The sequence below is a fragment of the Spermophilus citellus genome, assembly GCF_964194105.1.
Source record: "Spermophilus citellus genome assembly, chromosome: 15".
Classification (NCBI taxonomy): domain Eukaryota; kingdom Metazoa; phylum Chordata; class Mammalia; order Rodentia; family Sciuridae; genus Spermophilus; species Spermophilus citellus.
Genome location: NC_138195.1, coordinates 65,815,904 through 65,834,172, shown reverse-complemented (window position 1 = coordinate 65,834,172; position 18,269 = coordinate 65,815,904). Strand labels below are relative to the sequence as shown.

Sequence of the window (18,269 nt, the reverse complement as noted above, 5' to 3'; positions counted from 1 at the left end):
GAGATGCTGCACCCAATTAAGAAAGCATTTTGATTTGAGAGGAACACTAGGCCAGGATGGAGGGCTGTAGTTACTTGTATCAGTAAAGTGACCAAGACACCTGTCTTTTTAGGGCAAAGCTCTTTATGCTGACTGAACATTAGAAATGTCAGGCCTTACCCAGGGCAGAACCTGAGTGGAAATATTAGTTAGAAACTTCTTAGGTCATTCTAAGGTACAGCAAAAATTCAAATCCACAAGGAATGAACAGAAAGCAAGTAATGTAGTAGTTGCCAGACTTGTCTACACACTGAAACCACCTGAAGAGCTGCACAGACCATGATGCCTGTGCCCCCTACTAGATACTGTGATCTAATGGGTCTGGTATGTGGGCCTGGGCTTGGTAATTTTTATGCAATCCCTTGTGATTGTGTTGTACAGAAAAGTTGGGGAACCATTATTAATCCATTGAAAGTTTCAAAGCCAATAATCAATACCTTCTTCTAATTTTAGTTCAGTAATATGATTTGTTAAGAGAGGCATAGGAAATATTAAATATACTTGCTTTTTAATTGTGTCATTAATTTTGAAATTGTATTCAGAAGATTTGAGCTCAATCTTCATAAAGAGTAAGGGGAGAGTAAAGAAAGAAAGAAAAGGGGGAGAAAAGGAAAAAAGACAGCTTAAAGAAGAACTAGATGGTCAGAGGAGAGAGGGAGAAGAACAAAACTACCATACTATATTGCAGGAGGGCATTGAATGTGCCAGGCAGATGTAATATGAAGCAGAATAGTTCTATAAAGTAGGTGATATTTTTATTTCTTCTATAGAGGTGAGAAGCTAAAGTACAAAAAGTTAAGTAATTTATTCAATATACAAAGCCAATAGGGGATAGAGCATGAATTTGAATTACAGTCAGACTCAAGACTGTATGCTTAAGCCTTATACATGGAAAGAGAAGCAAGGGATGGGGAATCGTTTTCAAACTGGTAAAGTTGACTATAAAAAAATTACACAAATCTTAGATGTGTATCTCTGAAATTTTGCACATGTGCACATCTGTATAACCACCAACAACTAATTGGTGGTGGTTATACTAGAAGCCTAGTTGTACAGGAATCTGTCCAGCTTCAAATATCAGGGTACAAAACATTTTCTAGCTGTCCAGTAGGATTCCTAATAGCCCTCTTAGTCATTTTGCCCCATGCATAACCACTGTCTTGATTTCCATCACCATTGATGAGTTCTGCCTGTTTTTGAACTGCAATAAATAGGATTCACATAGTGTGCTCCTCCTTTCTGTGTAACTTTACCCTGCATCTGTAAAGTACATTCAAACTGTGTGTATCAGTACTTCTTCCTTTTCCATTATTACAGAATATTTCATCATATGCATATACTACACATTTTGTTGGGGTTGTTTCTCATTGGAGGATGTTAGCAGTATAGCTGCCAAGGACATTCTAGCACATTGCATTTTGTGGAAATAAGCTCTCATTTTCTTTGGTATCTACCCAGGAGTAGACTGCCAAATGCCCATTTTGATCAGTTTGTACTCACTTTGGTTATATCCCTGAGCTGAATCAGGAAGAAAAATTGCATGGAGATTAATGACATCTGCCATGGGCTTGTGATGATAATATGGTGGCACATGCACTTTCCATGATCTCTATCCTAGAGAGAAACATGGAGGGAAGTATATGGGGAAGCAAAAGGAAGAGAAGCAAAGGAGGCACTTCTGAAATTGGAGCCAACCCTTGTCATACTTTGCTGCTTATTTCACTGAGGACCTCAAAGTGTGGTCTGCCATTTGAAAGCATTTAATTTAGCTCTCACCCCACCCGGCCACTGCCATCCTCACATTGTCTTATCAAGTAGTAAGACTTAAAAACCTCCAGGGAGAAACTAGGACAAGAATGAGACCTCCCCGGACCACTAGGAATAGCTAAAGATAGGGCCTCTTGAGTGACCAACTTTAATGCACTTCAGACCAGGAAGCAGTACTGGTGTGAGGACCCTTGAGCCTGTCTAACCTCCACAGTGTTCCCTGCCTTCTCATGCACACAGGGAGCCCCTTGAGGCACTAGCATTTTGCCCTCAGAAAGAAAGGCCCTGGGCAGGGCAAGCAAGCAGGCTGGACAGACCTTGCATCTAGGCTTGTTATCAAAGGAATCTTAGAAAGGCTTTAGCAGCCTTTGTGGGCAGAAAGGGACACTGACTGGGGCCCAGAGTCTCTGGAACCATGGGAAACTTCCCAGGGTGGAAAAAGAGTTACACAGTAGAAAATTCTATTGTTTACTAGCAGGGTTCCTGAATTCTCTCTGCCAAAGTTTTTCCAACTGCAAGGACATATGATAAAAGGTAGCGAGGCAGCAACAACAAGCCACTTTTATCTGGAATTGGAACATTCTATTCCAACTATAGACATGAAAGTCACCCTTCCAAATTGCCAGGCTTCCTTCTCTCAGCCTGCTTCTCTAAGGCCCTGCACAGTGAGGTGGTTGAGAAATGAAAGCATTGACTACATTTTGTTTGCAAGCATTTGAAAAGGGGGCAGAGTGCATTTTTACTCAAGAATTGAGGACATTTTACCTTTTGTTTACAGCATACAATGCTAACCTGTTGAGCTGCACCAAATTTGTCTCTTCTTTCTTCTGAAATCTTTTGTAAAATTAAAAAATTGGCACTTTTCTTGAGATAGCTAAAGCTATCTCAAGAAAAGTGGTGTCAATCCTTTTCTGGAAGCTCTCAGTTTGGGCATTTGGGTAATATGCCTTTTGTGGCTATAGGGTCTACCTGTAGCCCAGGTAGCCACCACTTTTTGATTTTTTTCCATCACCACAGCATTTTTTCCAGGGCACATTTCAGAAAGCATCTCAGCATTTAAAGCTTCCCAGAAGCTTAGGGAATGTTCCTGCTCTATCCCCCTCCTAGCCTAACAAGCCTATTATCTAGTGAATGTCTCAGAGAAGCCTGGCAGTGGAAGAACTCAGTGTTTCTTTATGGCTCATACTTAAAACATTTCTAAAAGCCCATGTGAACATGTCCTTCATATCAAAGAAAAAAAATCAAAGATTCAAGTGGTATCAATCCTTTATTGTTCTTTCAATATTATTTTCTATTTTAAGAGTACTAAAAGTTAATCACTTAGAAAATGAACAGAAAAAATGACATTTAACATTCCATCTACATACTTTTATTATTCCTAAAATTAATGTGTTAATTTTTTTCTAGTCTTTTTTCAATGCATATTTTAATACAGTTGTAATCTTACTGTGCATACAATCTTGTCCTAAGCTAATTTTGATCATGCACATGATTTTAGAGAGCATAACTGATCTTCATGAGCAATGTCTCATGAACAGAAGTGATGGTCTGGGAAGCAGAACCATAGAAATGACCTTCCTGATGGATAGGGCCACCAGCGCCCTTGTGGCCTTGTGAAGACATGTAAATGTGGATGGCAACAGATCCTGAGCTCACTGAGACTAGAGGCCACATGAAGGTAGGGCAGACCACTCCTTGGGGTGGAAATAATTCTACCTGCATAAATATCATGGTTCCAGGCTTTTGTGTAATCTCTTTAGGTAGCAAGAAAGAGAAAACTGGAGTGTCAGAGGTTCTTCCTGACTCTCTAGAAGTGGGACATTGAATCTTCTTGTCTAAATCTCCTTGTTTTAACTCCTACGGTTGCACTGGCCTGCTTATACCTGTCTATGGGCCACACAATTTATGCTCCAGTGCCATTATCCAGAAAGCCCCTCGCCTGAGATCCCCACCTTTTCTGTTCTCCTCTGATTAGGTTCTACCATCCTAATTAGAATGCTTGTCTTTTTCTTATAAAGACAATACTGAACACATTTTGTAATTATGTATTTATGTAGCTATTTGATTAATGTCTGTTTTTCCCATTAGATTTTAACCCACATGAGGGAAGATCTACTGTACTTTCCACAGTATAGCCAGCATCCTCCATGGTATATACTACTAAATATTAAGCAAAAAAAAAAAAAAAAAAAAAAGGAATTCAGCAGATAATTGTCCAGTCATATGAAATAACAAAGGGAGGATGGAACTTGCAATCCTAAAAGAGATTAACACTTACAATCTAATATAAAGAAGTGGCATTGGAATGGTTTCATGCAATCCTCCAAATACCTTATAAGCCAGGAGAATGTTTCCCCTGCAATATTCTTGTTTGGAAACACAATCAACAACGCAACAGTAGTGGGAGGTGGGGGCCTAATGAGAGTGTTTAGAACCTGAAAGCTCTGCTTCCAGGAGTGGATTAACGACAAATATGGCTTAATGAAAGTACATCTGCATCTGCCCTCCTCTTCTTGACTGCTATACGAGGAACAGTGTTTCTCCTTTCCTGAGATATAGTATTTAAGTTTCCATCTTGGAAAAAGACTAGGACCTTTCAAGATACCAAACATGCTGGGTGCTTGATCCAGATGCTATTTTCTCTCAGTCTCCAGATTAATGAGAAAATTAATTTCTGTGTTTTATAAATTATCTTGTCTGTGGCATTATGTTAGAGAAACTCAAAATGAACTACGATAGCAGGCAACACAGGCAACAGTGTGATCACTAATTTCACAGGTTCCTTTAGACATACTGTTTCTTCAAAAGCTTTCTTCAAAGTTCCCAAGCTTTAACAACATTATCCATCTCATCAGTCTGGCTTAGTAAGGCTGGTATATAAACAAAGCTTATCCTTTGAATGTGACTCTAGTACTCTATAAACAAACCAGATTAATTACAGAGATGCAAGCAGGACCTATAAACATTTACAGACCATTTTCTTCCTTTCTGGTTTCTCTTCTTCTTTAAATGAGATGCTACTTCTTCAATACAAACTACTGCTTTGCTTTGTCATTTGTCTTATAAACAGTGGTAAAATACACATAACACAAAATTTAGCATTTTAACCATTTTTAAATGTACAGTTAATGGTATTAAGTATATTCACATTGTTCTAAAACTATGACCATAATCCATCTCCAGATGCTATTTTCTAGTGCAGATAATGTTAAAGTCCAGTAGAATAAAATTAATACAGATATTTTCCAAGAATATTTGGAAAGCAAAGCAAAGCAAATCCTTCTAAATTCTTCATAAAAACAAAATCAGAAATACTAATCTAAGAGTAGCACTTTAGTTCATTTTGAAAAAAACAAAGGCATGGGGAAGAGCAATTACCTTTTAGCAGCAGTCAGAACCCCTACAGAGTGCTAGCTATGCATACCACCCTATAAGCTTGAGGTCTTTCATAGAATACATCTTCAGTAAAGCAATGTTGACATTTGGTGTCTGCTGAGGGCTTCTGATGTGCTCAGAACTCTGAGAAGTCAGTCATATATTCTATACCATTTAATCCCCACAACCATTCTTCAAGTAGGTACTGTTATTATCTCTTTGTATGTGAAAACTGAGGAATTTAATTACCCAAAGTCTCAACTAGAAAACAGTAGATCTGGAAACAAAATGAAAACAGTCTAGTCACTGAGGCTATATTCCATGTAAGTGGAAACTTTTAAGGAAGGCATGTGATTTCACATTGGCTAGTCTGTGGGCCAAAATGTGGGATATTCATGCTAATGTGACAGTACACCAACTCCCAGTGTGCAGTGGGGAGCACGTAATTAAGGAGTAGATCCCCAAGCCCTGAGAAGGCACTAGGGGTGACAGTGGGTTACCAGGATCTCTAGAGGGTCCTGAAGCAAGAGTCTGCTTCTCACACTGATGCTCCCTGCTGCAAGGCAGGTCTGGTGCTCTTCACATCCAAGAAGGGAGCAGTTTTATCTATTCAAGATGTTCACTTTATTCACTGAGTCAATAAATTTTGGGAAGCCATCACCCAATTCAGATGTTTTGTTCTTTGTAACTGAACTTTATTTTGTGCTTATTTGATTAATGATTATTTCCCTCACTAGACTCAATGAGGGTGTGTACTTTGCCAATCTTGCTTATAACTCTCTCTCCAAAACTGAAAATAGAGCAGATGTTCAAAGACTTTTTGTTAAATCAATGAACAAATAAAATGTATGTGAAGACAAATGAAACCTAGCCACTGTCCGCATACCCTAGCAGTATTTGGCCAAGTAAAAACATCAGTACAACAAGGAGTTGTGGCAGTGTTGTGCAGATGTGCCCCAGGCATGAGGCCACCACCTCCCCAACAAGGCTGAAGCCAGATAGGGTCAGTAGATATAACACTATATTGCATCATCAACACAGAACAAATGTCCAAATAATGTTATTTTTTTAAGTGGTAATTTGTAGACACAAAACAGCCTTCTGTCTCTGTGAATTCCATACCCATGGATCCAACCAACTAAGGAGCAAAAGTATTCAGAAAATAATTGCATCTATACTAAACATTAAGACTATGTTTTCCTGTCATTATTATCTAAAAAAAGAGTATAACTACCACTTACATACAATGTATATTATATAAGGTATTATAAGTAATCTAGGGATGATTTAAAGCATGTTGGAAGTTGTACAGGCATTTTATGCAAATAATCCCCCATTTTATATAAAAGACTTGAGCATCTACAGATTTGGGAATCTATGAGGCAGTCTTGGAACTAATCCCTCAAAGATACTGAGAGACGATTGTACATTATTCCAATTAACCACCTAAAACGCTTTAGTAGCCATGATATCTGGGGATGATCCTGGTACTAGTTTACAAGTCACACAAAAAATGTTTCATTTTTTCCCTTACTTTAGATTTTATAAAATGTTTTCTCACACATCTTAATCATTCAACCTAGCTTTGAGTGGTTTCACAGATATTTCAAAGAGTTTACTCTAAAGTTGCAATGTCCAGTAGAACTTTCTGCAGTGATGGAACTATTCTGTCTGTATTGCCCAATTTTTTTTCTGCCTTTTATGTGGCAGAATTCATACTAAAATTAGTGTACAATCTCAACAGATAGTTAGTTTTCTTATATCAAACTCCATTTGTGTGAAATAAATCAGTGATGTTACATAGATTCATTTCAATGTCAGTGGCCGCTCTTCAAATACCCATACCTTTGACTGAAAGAATGCCAAAGCCCTTGTTCCATTTGCCAGGCCAACATAACAACACAGAAGCACAATGGACCTGAAGACCAGAGTGAATGAAGGAAAGTCATCCATGACCACAAGTATTCACTGGGAGCACAGAGCCCGAGTCTGTCATGGATTTTGCCTTCTGGGCAGTCCTTCTCTCCAGTGATGTAACACTGAACATGCAAAAAGGTCATATCAAGAATGCAGTCATGCTCTTTTGGAGCTGGTAAACAAATAGCAGAACCAAGATGTCATGAGCCTTCTACTGTGAGTGGAGTTTGCCAGGAGAACCAACATCACTCAACATTAAAAGGCAAGAGAGCATGGACAGTGAGACAGCCTCGGCCTTCTGTCTGCACAAAGCAGCTGCTGCACTCAGCCTCACTGGGGCGAACTTGTGTGACAAAAGGACACCAATGTAACACCCACTCCTCTTCTTTATCGCAAGAGCTTTGGGTGGGAGGCATAAGTTTCAGAACCCTGGCATGTGCATTCATCCATCCAGCCTCACAGGTCATCACCTTAAATACCAGAGAATGTACTTCTGCACACACGTTCAAGGACCTCTGTAGTTAAGTCTACCTCTGGATATGCCATTGCCCATGTGCACATGTGTGCTTGTTAGCATGTTTGTACCAGCCTGACCTTTATAGATTTGTTTACTCTCACTTCAGTGCAAGTTTAAAGTGGTGTTATTTCCAATATAGATATAAATTTAGTACATGTTTTGTTTTTTAATGAACAGATTAAATAATGAACATAATTCAAGACTTTAATAAACTGAAAATGAAGCAGAAATACAACACAGAATGTTAATAAGCCTAATGATTTTAATGACTTTAACTAGCTCTTTAAATGTAGAAATTTCACAAGAAATTTTCCTAAGAATTTATTTCAAATGACTGTTTGATACATGCAGACATCCTTTCACCTTTTTGTATTTATTTTCCTGCTTTTTCTATATTTTTGAAGATAAGAAACACATCTTCTCTATAATCTTTGATTTATGATATGCTTTATACAGAGCTAATAAATTTTATTATTTTGGTGATAGTAATAATAACAGAGCAAAAAGAGCAGAGTGCAGTGTTGTGATTGACCCATGATGAAAAATGAGTAAATTGTAGAGATAAAACTAGACCCTAGGATATGAGAATATGACTGTGACCATAGAACATGGTACAACAAAGATGTGGATGAGGTTAATGAAGTAGTCATCTTTGTTGAAGGGCTGACCTACTGAGTGGCTGAACAATAATAAAGGCAGTTATCGTCCCGCTACTAATTTAATCAAGGCATTTCCTCTTACAGAATGAGCATCTGTTTCCATTTTATCTCCCTCATCCAATGGATTGTAACTTGTAACTGGGAGCTGTATCCTCAATTCTTCCCATATGCTCTAATTTGTCCTCACACCCCTTTCCACACTCCACTTGGGGCTTTTCCTCTCTCTCTCTCTCTCTCTCACACACACACACACACACACATACACATACACAAACACACACACAGAGAGACACACACACACAAACACACATGGATTTGACTTGCCTTAACATTTTGTGGTAATGGTTTGTTCTGGGAAATCCCCACAGCGATCAAAACTATCACGGATATGACACAGGAAAAGCCAAGGATGACCAGGATATTTTTGGTGCAACTGTTTTCATTAGAATCTAAAACCAAAATCAGAAGAGAAAATATCAATAAGAAATCAATAAACAATGATTTTCTCACTTTTATGTCTGGTCTTTTGATTGTTATCAGAAGTTACCAGAAACATTAAAAAAGAAAATAGCCTATCTTTAGCCATGAGGCACTTATAAAATAACTGAGGAAGAACTCAAACATAAATATATTTGCCTGTATTGTGGCAGGGGCCAAGACTGAGTGAGTTGTTATGAAAAGGAAAAATGGACAAAACTAGGTCACTGATCAGATAAGGCACGAGGACAGGGAAGAGTCTCAAACTGGCAGTTTAATAGGTCATATGGGTCTATCAAAATACAAGTGACAAATAATGAACAACAAGAATAGACCTTAATTAAAAACTTACCACAAATTGTTTAACATCTTTAAAATATTAAGTATATATTACCAAACATCAAATCCCACCTCTCCATGACATTGCCTGGCTTGACATGCTCTTTGCATTGCAACCATCCTTTGAAGGTAAGCAATTGGTGATAACCTAGAGGCTGAGGTGTTTTGAATATGTTGGGCCATCATTCCCCTTATTTATTGTCTTCTTAGTCTCAACTTATGAAGAGACAAACAAACAAAAAGCTCCAATAGAAGAATAATATAAAAGTTACTTTAATTGGCTATAAACAGATCAGAGAAAGTGAATAGGAAATGGTCTGGCCGTGCCATTCCTTCCATCCTGACACTCCAATTTCTACCTCCCTCAACTCCCCAAACAATCCTTAAACTTTGTTCTTAGGCTTTGGGGAAGGATATGATAACAAAATGGAGAAGCATATGCAAATGAGATGGATTCTACAGAACAGTCTGTACTTCTCTAACAACACGGTGGGATCCAAACAGCTGAATAAGGAACCGAGTTTCTTTCTGCCCTCTTTCTTGGTGAGTAGGAGCTGTTTGCACACAAATCGAAATTCTTCCTCATGCTGTTCAGAAGAAACTTGGACTTAAAACAAAGATCTGTAATTATATGGGTCTCTGGTCTGCCTCAATCCCCAGAATCCTTAACAAGTCTTTAAACACTACATCGAACACTACAAAACATAGGATAAAAAGTTTTATGTACTTCATTATCTGTTGCTGCTCAACAAAGCACAACACTTTTCCCTTACCCCAGGTCCCCAAAGAACTTCCTCTTTGTTCATATACCTGCCTCTCCCCCAGGTTCAAGGATGTATCTGATCAAGTCTGGGTAATCTCATTCCCTCACCAGTGATTTGTTCCACAGTGGGTATGTTCCTAATTATGGCCCATGAGAACCTGGAAGGAATCTGTTGAGGCAGAGGTGCAGAGCAGGAAGCATTTATCTTCTTCTCATTGTCTTGCCTGGTTAGAATGTAATGTCAGTAGAGCAGAAAAAAAGAAAAAATCTGAGTCCCTGATGGCATTTTAAGCTGCTAAATCAACCAACCTTGAGCCCATCCTCCCACATGACAGGATCTGAATTATTTGAAGCCAAAACATCCTAGTACAACTGTTGTATCAGAAATGTTCTCTTTGATGCCAGGGATCTGGGATCTGGAAAAAGTATCCTAAATATTCCCCAACTTAATTCCTTAAGCTGTGATATAGACAAACACAGATCTAACAAACATGTGCTTTAGATGAATAAAGGGCAGCAGAAGTTTGAATGCTTCACTCCCTCTCAAGCATTCAAAAAGTTCTACCTATTAAGTTTTTTGTTTTGTTTTGTTTTTATAAATGACAGTTTGCTTATCTTATTTTCCTTCCAAGTCTACTCAGGCATTATTCTTATCATACAAATTACTGCAATGAAAAAGACTGACTAAGTCCCTGCTCTTTGGAGTTTATAATCCAGTTATGGATACAGATAAACTAGAAAAGGAGTAAGTAAGTGACTTCAAGTCATGATAAACTCTAAGAAGAGATTAAATCAAGGTGTAGGAAGCCATCCATGAGCTGTGTGTGAAGTGGGTAACGTTTGAACCATTAGGCAGGGAAGCCTGATTTGGGGAATTCCCAGTGGGAATCCTCTGGTTTGAGAATGCCCAAGTCACGTGGCACCCTGTCCTAGCTCACAAATTCATGCAAAGCTTCCCAGTTGGCTAAATGCCAATCAAACTGTTTACTACAAGACCCCTGCACGGGAAAGCAGCACCACAAGCACTGAAAGAAGATGCCTCCCATTGAAACCTTATCCCTGCCTTTTATGTACTCCCCTGTAAATAAAAAATCGGGACCTTTTTCTGTAGTTCCAGTTCCCCTCAGGACTGGAAGACCCATCAGGTTCTCCACATTTTAAATTGATTTTTGGCTTTGTCACATTTCTTACTGATTACTTCAGACTTTTTATTTTCCCAGGCAGCTCACACCTCCTGGTCAGAAACCTGCTCTGACAGGGTGCTGGCCACACTGATACCAAGGAATGTGATAAAGTGATTGAGCACAGTTGGATGGGACAGAAGGTGTTAGGTTGAGAGTCAAGGAAACGTCTCTGTGACTGTGACATTTGAGCTGAAGCCTGGATGACCAGGAATAAGGATCAGGGAACAAAAACTGCAAAAGACCTGAGGCAGGGTCCAGCTTGATGTAATTATAACTGTTTCTTCGTTTTCCTAGTGAGAGTATTTTGTTAACTCCAAATAAGGAGTTATTCACTGAACAGTTGGATGTACATGTTTCCACATTTGTCCAGATTTTGCAATGATGACCACATTACTAAGATATATTCAAGCCTTTAATCATATCCTTATTTCTTTTTTTGTTTTATTTTGGATACCAGAAATTGAACACAGGAGCACTTGACCAGTGAGCCACATCCCCAACCCTATTTTGTATTTTATTTAGAGACAGGGTCTTACTAAGTTGATTAGTGCCTCACAGTTGTTAAGGCTGGCTTTGAACTTGTGATCCTCCTGCCTCAGCCTCCTGAATCTGGGATTACAGGCATGCACCACAGCACCCAGCGTATTCTTATTTCTTATTCAAGACATAAGATTCAAGCCAGAGAAAAAGTTTAAGTATTTTCCATAGATGATTTCAAAAGCTGTAGTACCAAAGAAAAAACACAATGGCTGTTTGTTTTTCATGAAACCAGCCAGATTGCCCAGAGAGGAGAAACTGCTGTCTTTCACGGGCCATGTGGCAGGCAGTTTTCATATGCAGGAAGCCAGACTCTTTTCAGGAAGTGGTGCTAGACATCAGGTCCAATTGAGAAAGCTGGGATGTGCTCTTGAAAGGAACCACTGGGCCAGGGTGTGGCTCAGTGGTAGAGTGCTTGCTTAGCATGTGCAAGGCCTTGGGTTCAGTCCTCAGCAACACACACATACACACACACACACACACACACACACACACACACACTATTCTGGTCACTGTTCCCTTTTTTTAGGCCCCTAGAGTTCTTTCAGATCTGCCAACTGATAGTCAAGTTCTACTACAGAAAATTCACAGACTGTCTTCCCCCTGAAAAGCCCTCCATTTGTGTTGTGGATAGCACAAATGTGATTTCTATCAGACAATCAAAAATGGTATTTCAGAAAATAATTTCAAGAAACAATTTCACCAAATGGGTTTTTTCCTCTGAACTGGCTCACTATACTAGACAATTAAAAGGCTCCATCCCATTCCTGTTTTACCTCTCATGGGACAAGTGAGAGGGTTTTTATGTTTAAGGCAAAAGAGCCTGGAAATAACTTCGACTCCTCTTTGATCAAAAAAAAACCAAAAAACTAAAAAACAAACAAACAAAAAAAACCTCTGAGGTGTCTCTCACAAACACAGATTGAATTCAAGACAATTGGCTATGCCAGGAAAAAGAAAAACTGGTTCTTTGATTCTTATCAAAACAGTTATCATGAAGTCCAGGTAGGGGTTGGGGCTGGGGCTCAGTGGTAGCGTGTTTGCTTAGCATGTATGGTACCAAAAACATAGTATCTTAAAACTTGTCCTTATTAATAAACAGCTTTGGAATGTTGACAGGTGGCAAATTTCAGACAAAAGCAACAAAAATTTGGCTCCACAGATCCGGTGCAACTGACTAGATTCAAATGGTTTCCAACTTCTCATGGGTCACACGCTGACTATAGAGAATAAAATGGTAAATGTGCATGAGCACTGGCGAATAAGACCAGAGAAGACCATGGTCCTTCCTGTGGTCGCACAGCCCAGTGATGGCACCAAGGCCAAAGATCAAAGGAACTGTCCTAATATGGCCTTGCCTTCCCCAACTCCCTGCTCAAAGTCCTCCAATGGTCTCTGCCACCTTCCTTCCTCTCCATTAGGGGGCACATGTTTATGTTGTCCTCACATGCTGGGGCTTTAAGATCCTTTCTCAGTTGCTTTATCACAGGCCTTTTAGACAGACCCACCTTCTACAGTGATATCTATCCATCTGCCTTACTCCCATCAGCCCTACATATCTGATCTTCTACTATGGAACATTCTGGGCACTCCCACCCTTCTTACTTCCCTTGCCTATCAAATCCATCCTTCATGTGGCTGCAGAGATCTTGTGTAATCGAGGGTCTTCCTGATCAAGAACTTGTGATGGCTTCATGTTGCTTTCTGTCTTTGACTATGATCAGAATGCCTGGCATAGGACCACCAGAATGTAAGCTCCTCGAGGACAGGGATTTTTTTTTTTTTTTTTTTGGCTTTCTCATATCCCGTATTGAATGAACGCATTTTGGATTCTCGGGATTTTTTTTTTTCAATATAAGATTTCCTTCACTTGGAATTTTATTCTCCTCAATATGTACCAAGTCTTTTTTCTTGTCTCCTTTAACATCAAGCTCAATAGCAGTGTTCCCTTCTATGCCCCAGAAAGTTCAACTATTACAGTAGTCCTCTCTTCCTGTGCTACTTCTACATACTTAATGATGTGAACCACTTCAAGAGTTCTATAGTTGTTGAAGAGGGGCTTGAGCTTCATTTATTATTTGAACAATTATTTATTGAATGTATTATAGTAAGCATCAGACCTTCCCTAGACTCTGAGCTACAGCAGTGAACAAAACAGATAAATGTCACCATATTCATGGTGCTTATGTTCTAGTTTGGAGGGAAGCACAATAAATAAGATAAATAGAGAAAATGTATAGTCTTAACAATCACAAGTGCTAAGGAAGGGAAAAAGCAAGGAAGATTAAGAAGGATAGGGTGATTGGAAAGGCCTCTGAGAAGGTGATCTTGAGTAAGAGTCAAAGGAGTAGAGGTAAGTGCATTTAAGGGCACTGGAATTGCACATGCAAAGACCTGAGGTAGGACAGAGCCTGGGCAGAAGGCCAGGGCAGCTAGAAGAATAAAGAGAGGGAGAGTATTAAATGATGGTCAGAGGGGTAATGGGCCTTGCTTGTGGAGCCTTGGAGGTCCCAGAGAGGGTCTGGCCTTTCTCTGATTGATATTAATTTTCTAGAGAAATTTGTATAATCTATGTTCAGCACTTTAAGGATGAACATGTAACCACACCATATCCTACTAAGTCACTAGAGAGTGATAATATAGCTTGTAGGGCACCATACCCCTGCTTCTCGTGATTCTGAGTTGCTGAGGCTAGTACCAATGAGGTCAGGTCATAAGATGACCACACAGCCAGTAGACAGAGTCTGGATTTGTCATAACAGAGCTTATGCTAAGACTAGGGCCAGAGAGACACATCCAGGAGGAGTAAACACTATTACATGGGACAATCATCTCAATACCTTCTGAACTTTGTGATAGTTCACCACTGGGGAGTGTATCCTCAAGGAATGTTATCATGAAAGGTCACAAAGCCAACAGTCTCCAGGATCCATCAGCAGAAAGCCCAACTCCACAGACTTATGGGGCATGGTTAAGGCTGGAGCAGAGTCCAAGACAAGCTTACAGTTATGGTTTAGATATCAGGAGTCTCCAAAATGATCATGTATTAGATAATGCAAAAAAGTTTAAAGGTAAAATGATTGGGTTAAGAGAACTTTAGCCTAATCAGTGTGTTAATCCACTGATATGGATTAATTGGGTGGTAATTATATGCAGATAGGAAGTGGCTGGAAGAGGCAGAAGTGTATCTTTGGGGTTTATATTTTGTGGAGAGCAGAACCCTCTCTGCTTTCTAGAGGCCATGTCATGAGCTGTCTTCCTTTGGCATGATGTTCTTCCTTCCACCATGATGTTCTGCCTCACCTCGGGCTTAGAGCTTTGGAGTCTACCATCTATGGACTGAGGCCTCTGGAAACCCTGAGCCCCAAATAAATTTCTTCCTTGAATTGGTTTTGTAGGTTTTCCGGTAATAGCAATAAAAATGCTGACTAAAACAATCACATTTTTAGTAAATCTCTATTTTCTTATGTGCCAAATGAGAGTCATAATAGTATTTCCCACATATGGTTGCTATGTAAGATTCAGTGAGCTAACAATACTTAAAAGAGTTCTTACTGTCATCCTGATTCTACTCTTAGCACTTTAAATAATAATATGTCTACCTCACAAGATGATTAACCCTAGCAATAATCCTTGGGAGACTATAACTAATTTAACTTACTTCAAGCTTATGAGGTAAAGGTATGATTATTATCAGCTGCAAACATCTGTATCTGATTCCTAGAGCTGACTCAAAAATTACCACAAACAGGTGGCTTCAACAGCAGAGCTATATTCTCACAATTTTGGGAGCCAGGGTGCAAAGCCAAGGTGTCTGCAGGACATTGCTTCCTCTGGAGGCTCTGGAGGCTTCTTTTCTTGTCTTTTCAAGCTTCAAGCTTCTGGGGACTCTTGGCATTCCTTAGCTTTTGGCCACCTCACTGCAATCTCTGACTCGTTCTTCACATGGCCTTTCCCCTTGTGTCTCTTTGTGTCCCATTTCCTTCTCTTCTCAAAGAACATCAATCATTAGCCTACTTTACAACCAGAATGATCTCATCTTAAGATCTTTAACTTAATACATCTACAAAGACCCTATTTCCAAATGAGGTTATCATTACCATCACTTTACAGATGAGGAAACTCCACCACAGAGAAGGTGAATAACTATTCCAAAGTTATACTCATGTAAATGTTGGGTTAGGAATTAAACACTGACTCCAGAGCCCAGGCTTTAACCACCACCCTACCCTACACCGATGCTGAGTTTTAAACAGTACTTGGAGCATGGTACCATATGTAGTAGCTAGTTCCGTCATCCATTAATGAAAAATGATTGGTATTAAGGATTTGGCTGAAGGATAGTCTAGAATGTTCTCACTGATGATACCATCAATGTTCTACCTGTTAAATCATGGAGTATTTGATCTCTGATAGACTGAAGTTTAGAGTTAAATAGCAGAAGCCTGGGATTATGATTCTTGAGAAAATTAAGGGACTTGCCCAGTTATACATCTTATAAAAGGCAGAGGAGGGATTTGATTCAAGTCTTTCAACTCCAATGCCTTCAAGTATTGTCCTACATTAGAGAGGTGTAGAAATTACTCAGCTTCAGGGCTGGGGTTGTGGCTCAAAGGTAGAATGTTTGCCTAGCATGCACGAGGCACGGGGTTCGATCCTCGGCTTATCCACATAAAATAAAAAATAAAAGATATTGTGTCCTCCTATAACTAAAAAATAAGTATTTAAAAAAGAAGGAAATTACTCAGCTTCATTCCTTCTCAGTTGGCCAAATTCTATTCAGGAGAAAAGATCTTATTCTATTTCACACCCCTCTTATTCTTTTAATTAATCTATCCAGAGTTAAGCTCAAGGACAAAACAGTTTAACTTAGAGGAGAGGTTTCCCTGCCTTTTTTTCTTGTTTTGCTTAAGTACTACAAATGTCAATAAGACCTCAATTATGAACAGCTAGTTAGAGGACAAAGGCAAAGGATAGGAAAGGAAAATAAGGTGGACTTAGGGTTAGGAGACACAGGCAAGAAGACAAAGAAGACAGAGCCAGGGATTATAAAGGAAGGAGAGTATGAGAGTGAGAACAGGGAGAGAGGTAGAAAGGCAATTGAATAAATAATCCATGTTCTGTTCCACAGAGCTGTTGAACCAGAGAGCTCAGAGGAGTTAATGGCTTTCATTTATGATCTTTTATTTCTACTCTTTGAAATTTAAATTAGCTGGTTATTCTCTATTCACAGTTTTTTAGCTAGAAAAGGAACACATTTATCTTAGCATAGCCTAACTGATACTAAATGGATCCCCTCAGAAACTCAGCTTTGGCTGAGAAGAGCTTTATAGGGAACAACCAGACAGGAGATGGGGGTGAGATGCCCAAAAAGCTCTTCCTCCAAATCAGATTCTACCAATCCCAGGATGCCCACCCCACAATTCTTCTTGCTTGGTATGCTCTTCTCAAGATTATCAGCCACTTGTGTGTGTGTGACTATAAAAATGTTGATTATTGCAAAAATCAAATGCCAATAGAAGTTCTGTGTATGAGAAATGAGGAAGCAAAGGAACTCCCTCTCTCCCTCTTCTCACTTCCTCCCATCACCCCCCACCCACTCCTTTCACCCAGACCCCTTTTGGCTTTCCCTGAATTCTGCTGCCCATAGATTACATTACACATAAAAGGTCTTTGTGGTCAGTAAGGAATCCCATGTTTAAGCATAGGGCTGACAGGGAGGAGGGTTGTTTCTGGCAAAGTAATGTCACTGAGTCTGCAGACAGGAATTCCCTGTGTCCAAGCCAAAAGACATAACAATCTGGTGTATTGATGGTCTCTGCAATAAGCACATTGCTTCTACTAAATGAATCTTCTTCTACATGTGAAATCAAAAAATTGTGCCTTGGGGACTCTACCCTTTCTTAGAGCAGCTGCATTTGTCAACAAGCTGTGGGTATTTGCAGAGAGTGAGCAATCTGTAGTGGTCATGTATCACTGGTGTTGGGTAATAATGGAAGCAGCATGAACTGACTTACTCAGACTGCCTAGCCTTGAAGTCCCTTGTCTTCTATATCTTGTCTGCATAAATTCTTTTATTTCTATTTCCTCGTTTTTATTCTCATGAGACACAAAATTCAGAAACCACATGAAAAGATTCATGCAGAAAAAATACTATAAACAAAAGTGATAGAAAAAAATGTTTTCAACAACTATAAAACATTTGGTTTCCCTAATATATAAGTCATTTAAAGTCATTAAGAAAATCATCAACCAAACCATAGAAAAATTAGTAAATAATATGAATAGACAATTCAAAGAAAAGAAATATTCTCAACATATCAAATGCATTATAATTACCCTTAAATAAATGTAAATGAAAAAATAATGAGATACCTTTTATTAGAATAGCAATTTTTTTAAAAAATGATAAAAATATTTATTACACACTTATTAAAATGGCCAAATTTGAATAAAATGTGAATAATATCAATTTTTTATCAGGATGTGAGTCAAACTGAACTCTTATGTATTGTATGGGAATACAAAAAAAATGGCACAGCCACTCAGCAAAACTGTTTGGCAGCTTATTATGAAATTAAAAATTGTTGGTCCTCCATATGTGAGCTTTGCATCTCCAGTTTTAACCAACTGCAGATCAAAAACATTTGGGATACTAAAACAGAAAAAGAGAAAAATGGGGAAAATATTACATC

The 18,269-nt window shown here is 39.0% G+C and overlaps 1 protein-coding gene across 1 annotated transcript in view; it reads right to left on the bottom strand.

Annotated features, from left to right (window-relative positions):
• Window positions 1-18,269, bottom strand: part of ENTPD1 (ectonucleoside triphosphate diphosphohydrolase 1) — a 107,519-nt gene that overhangs the window by 38,759 nt on the left and 50,491 nt on the right. The window contains exon 2 of the mRNA XM_081267736.1: window positions 8,599-8,723. Coding sequence (XP_081123862.1) covers window positions 8,599-8,723 — 125 coding nt within the window. The remainder of the gene's footprint in view (window positions 1-8,598; window positions 8,724-18,269) is intronic.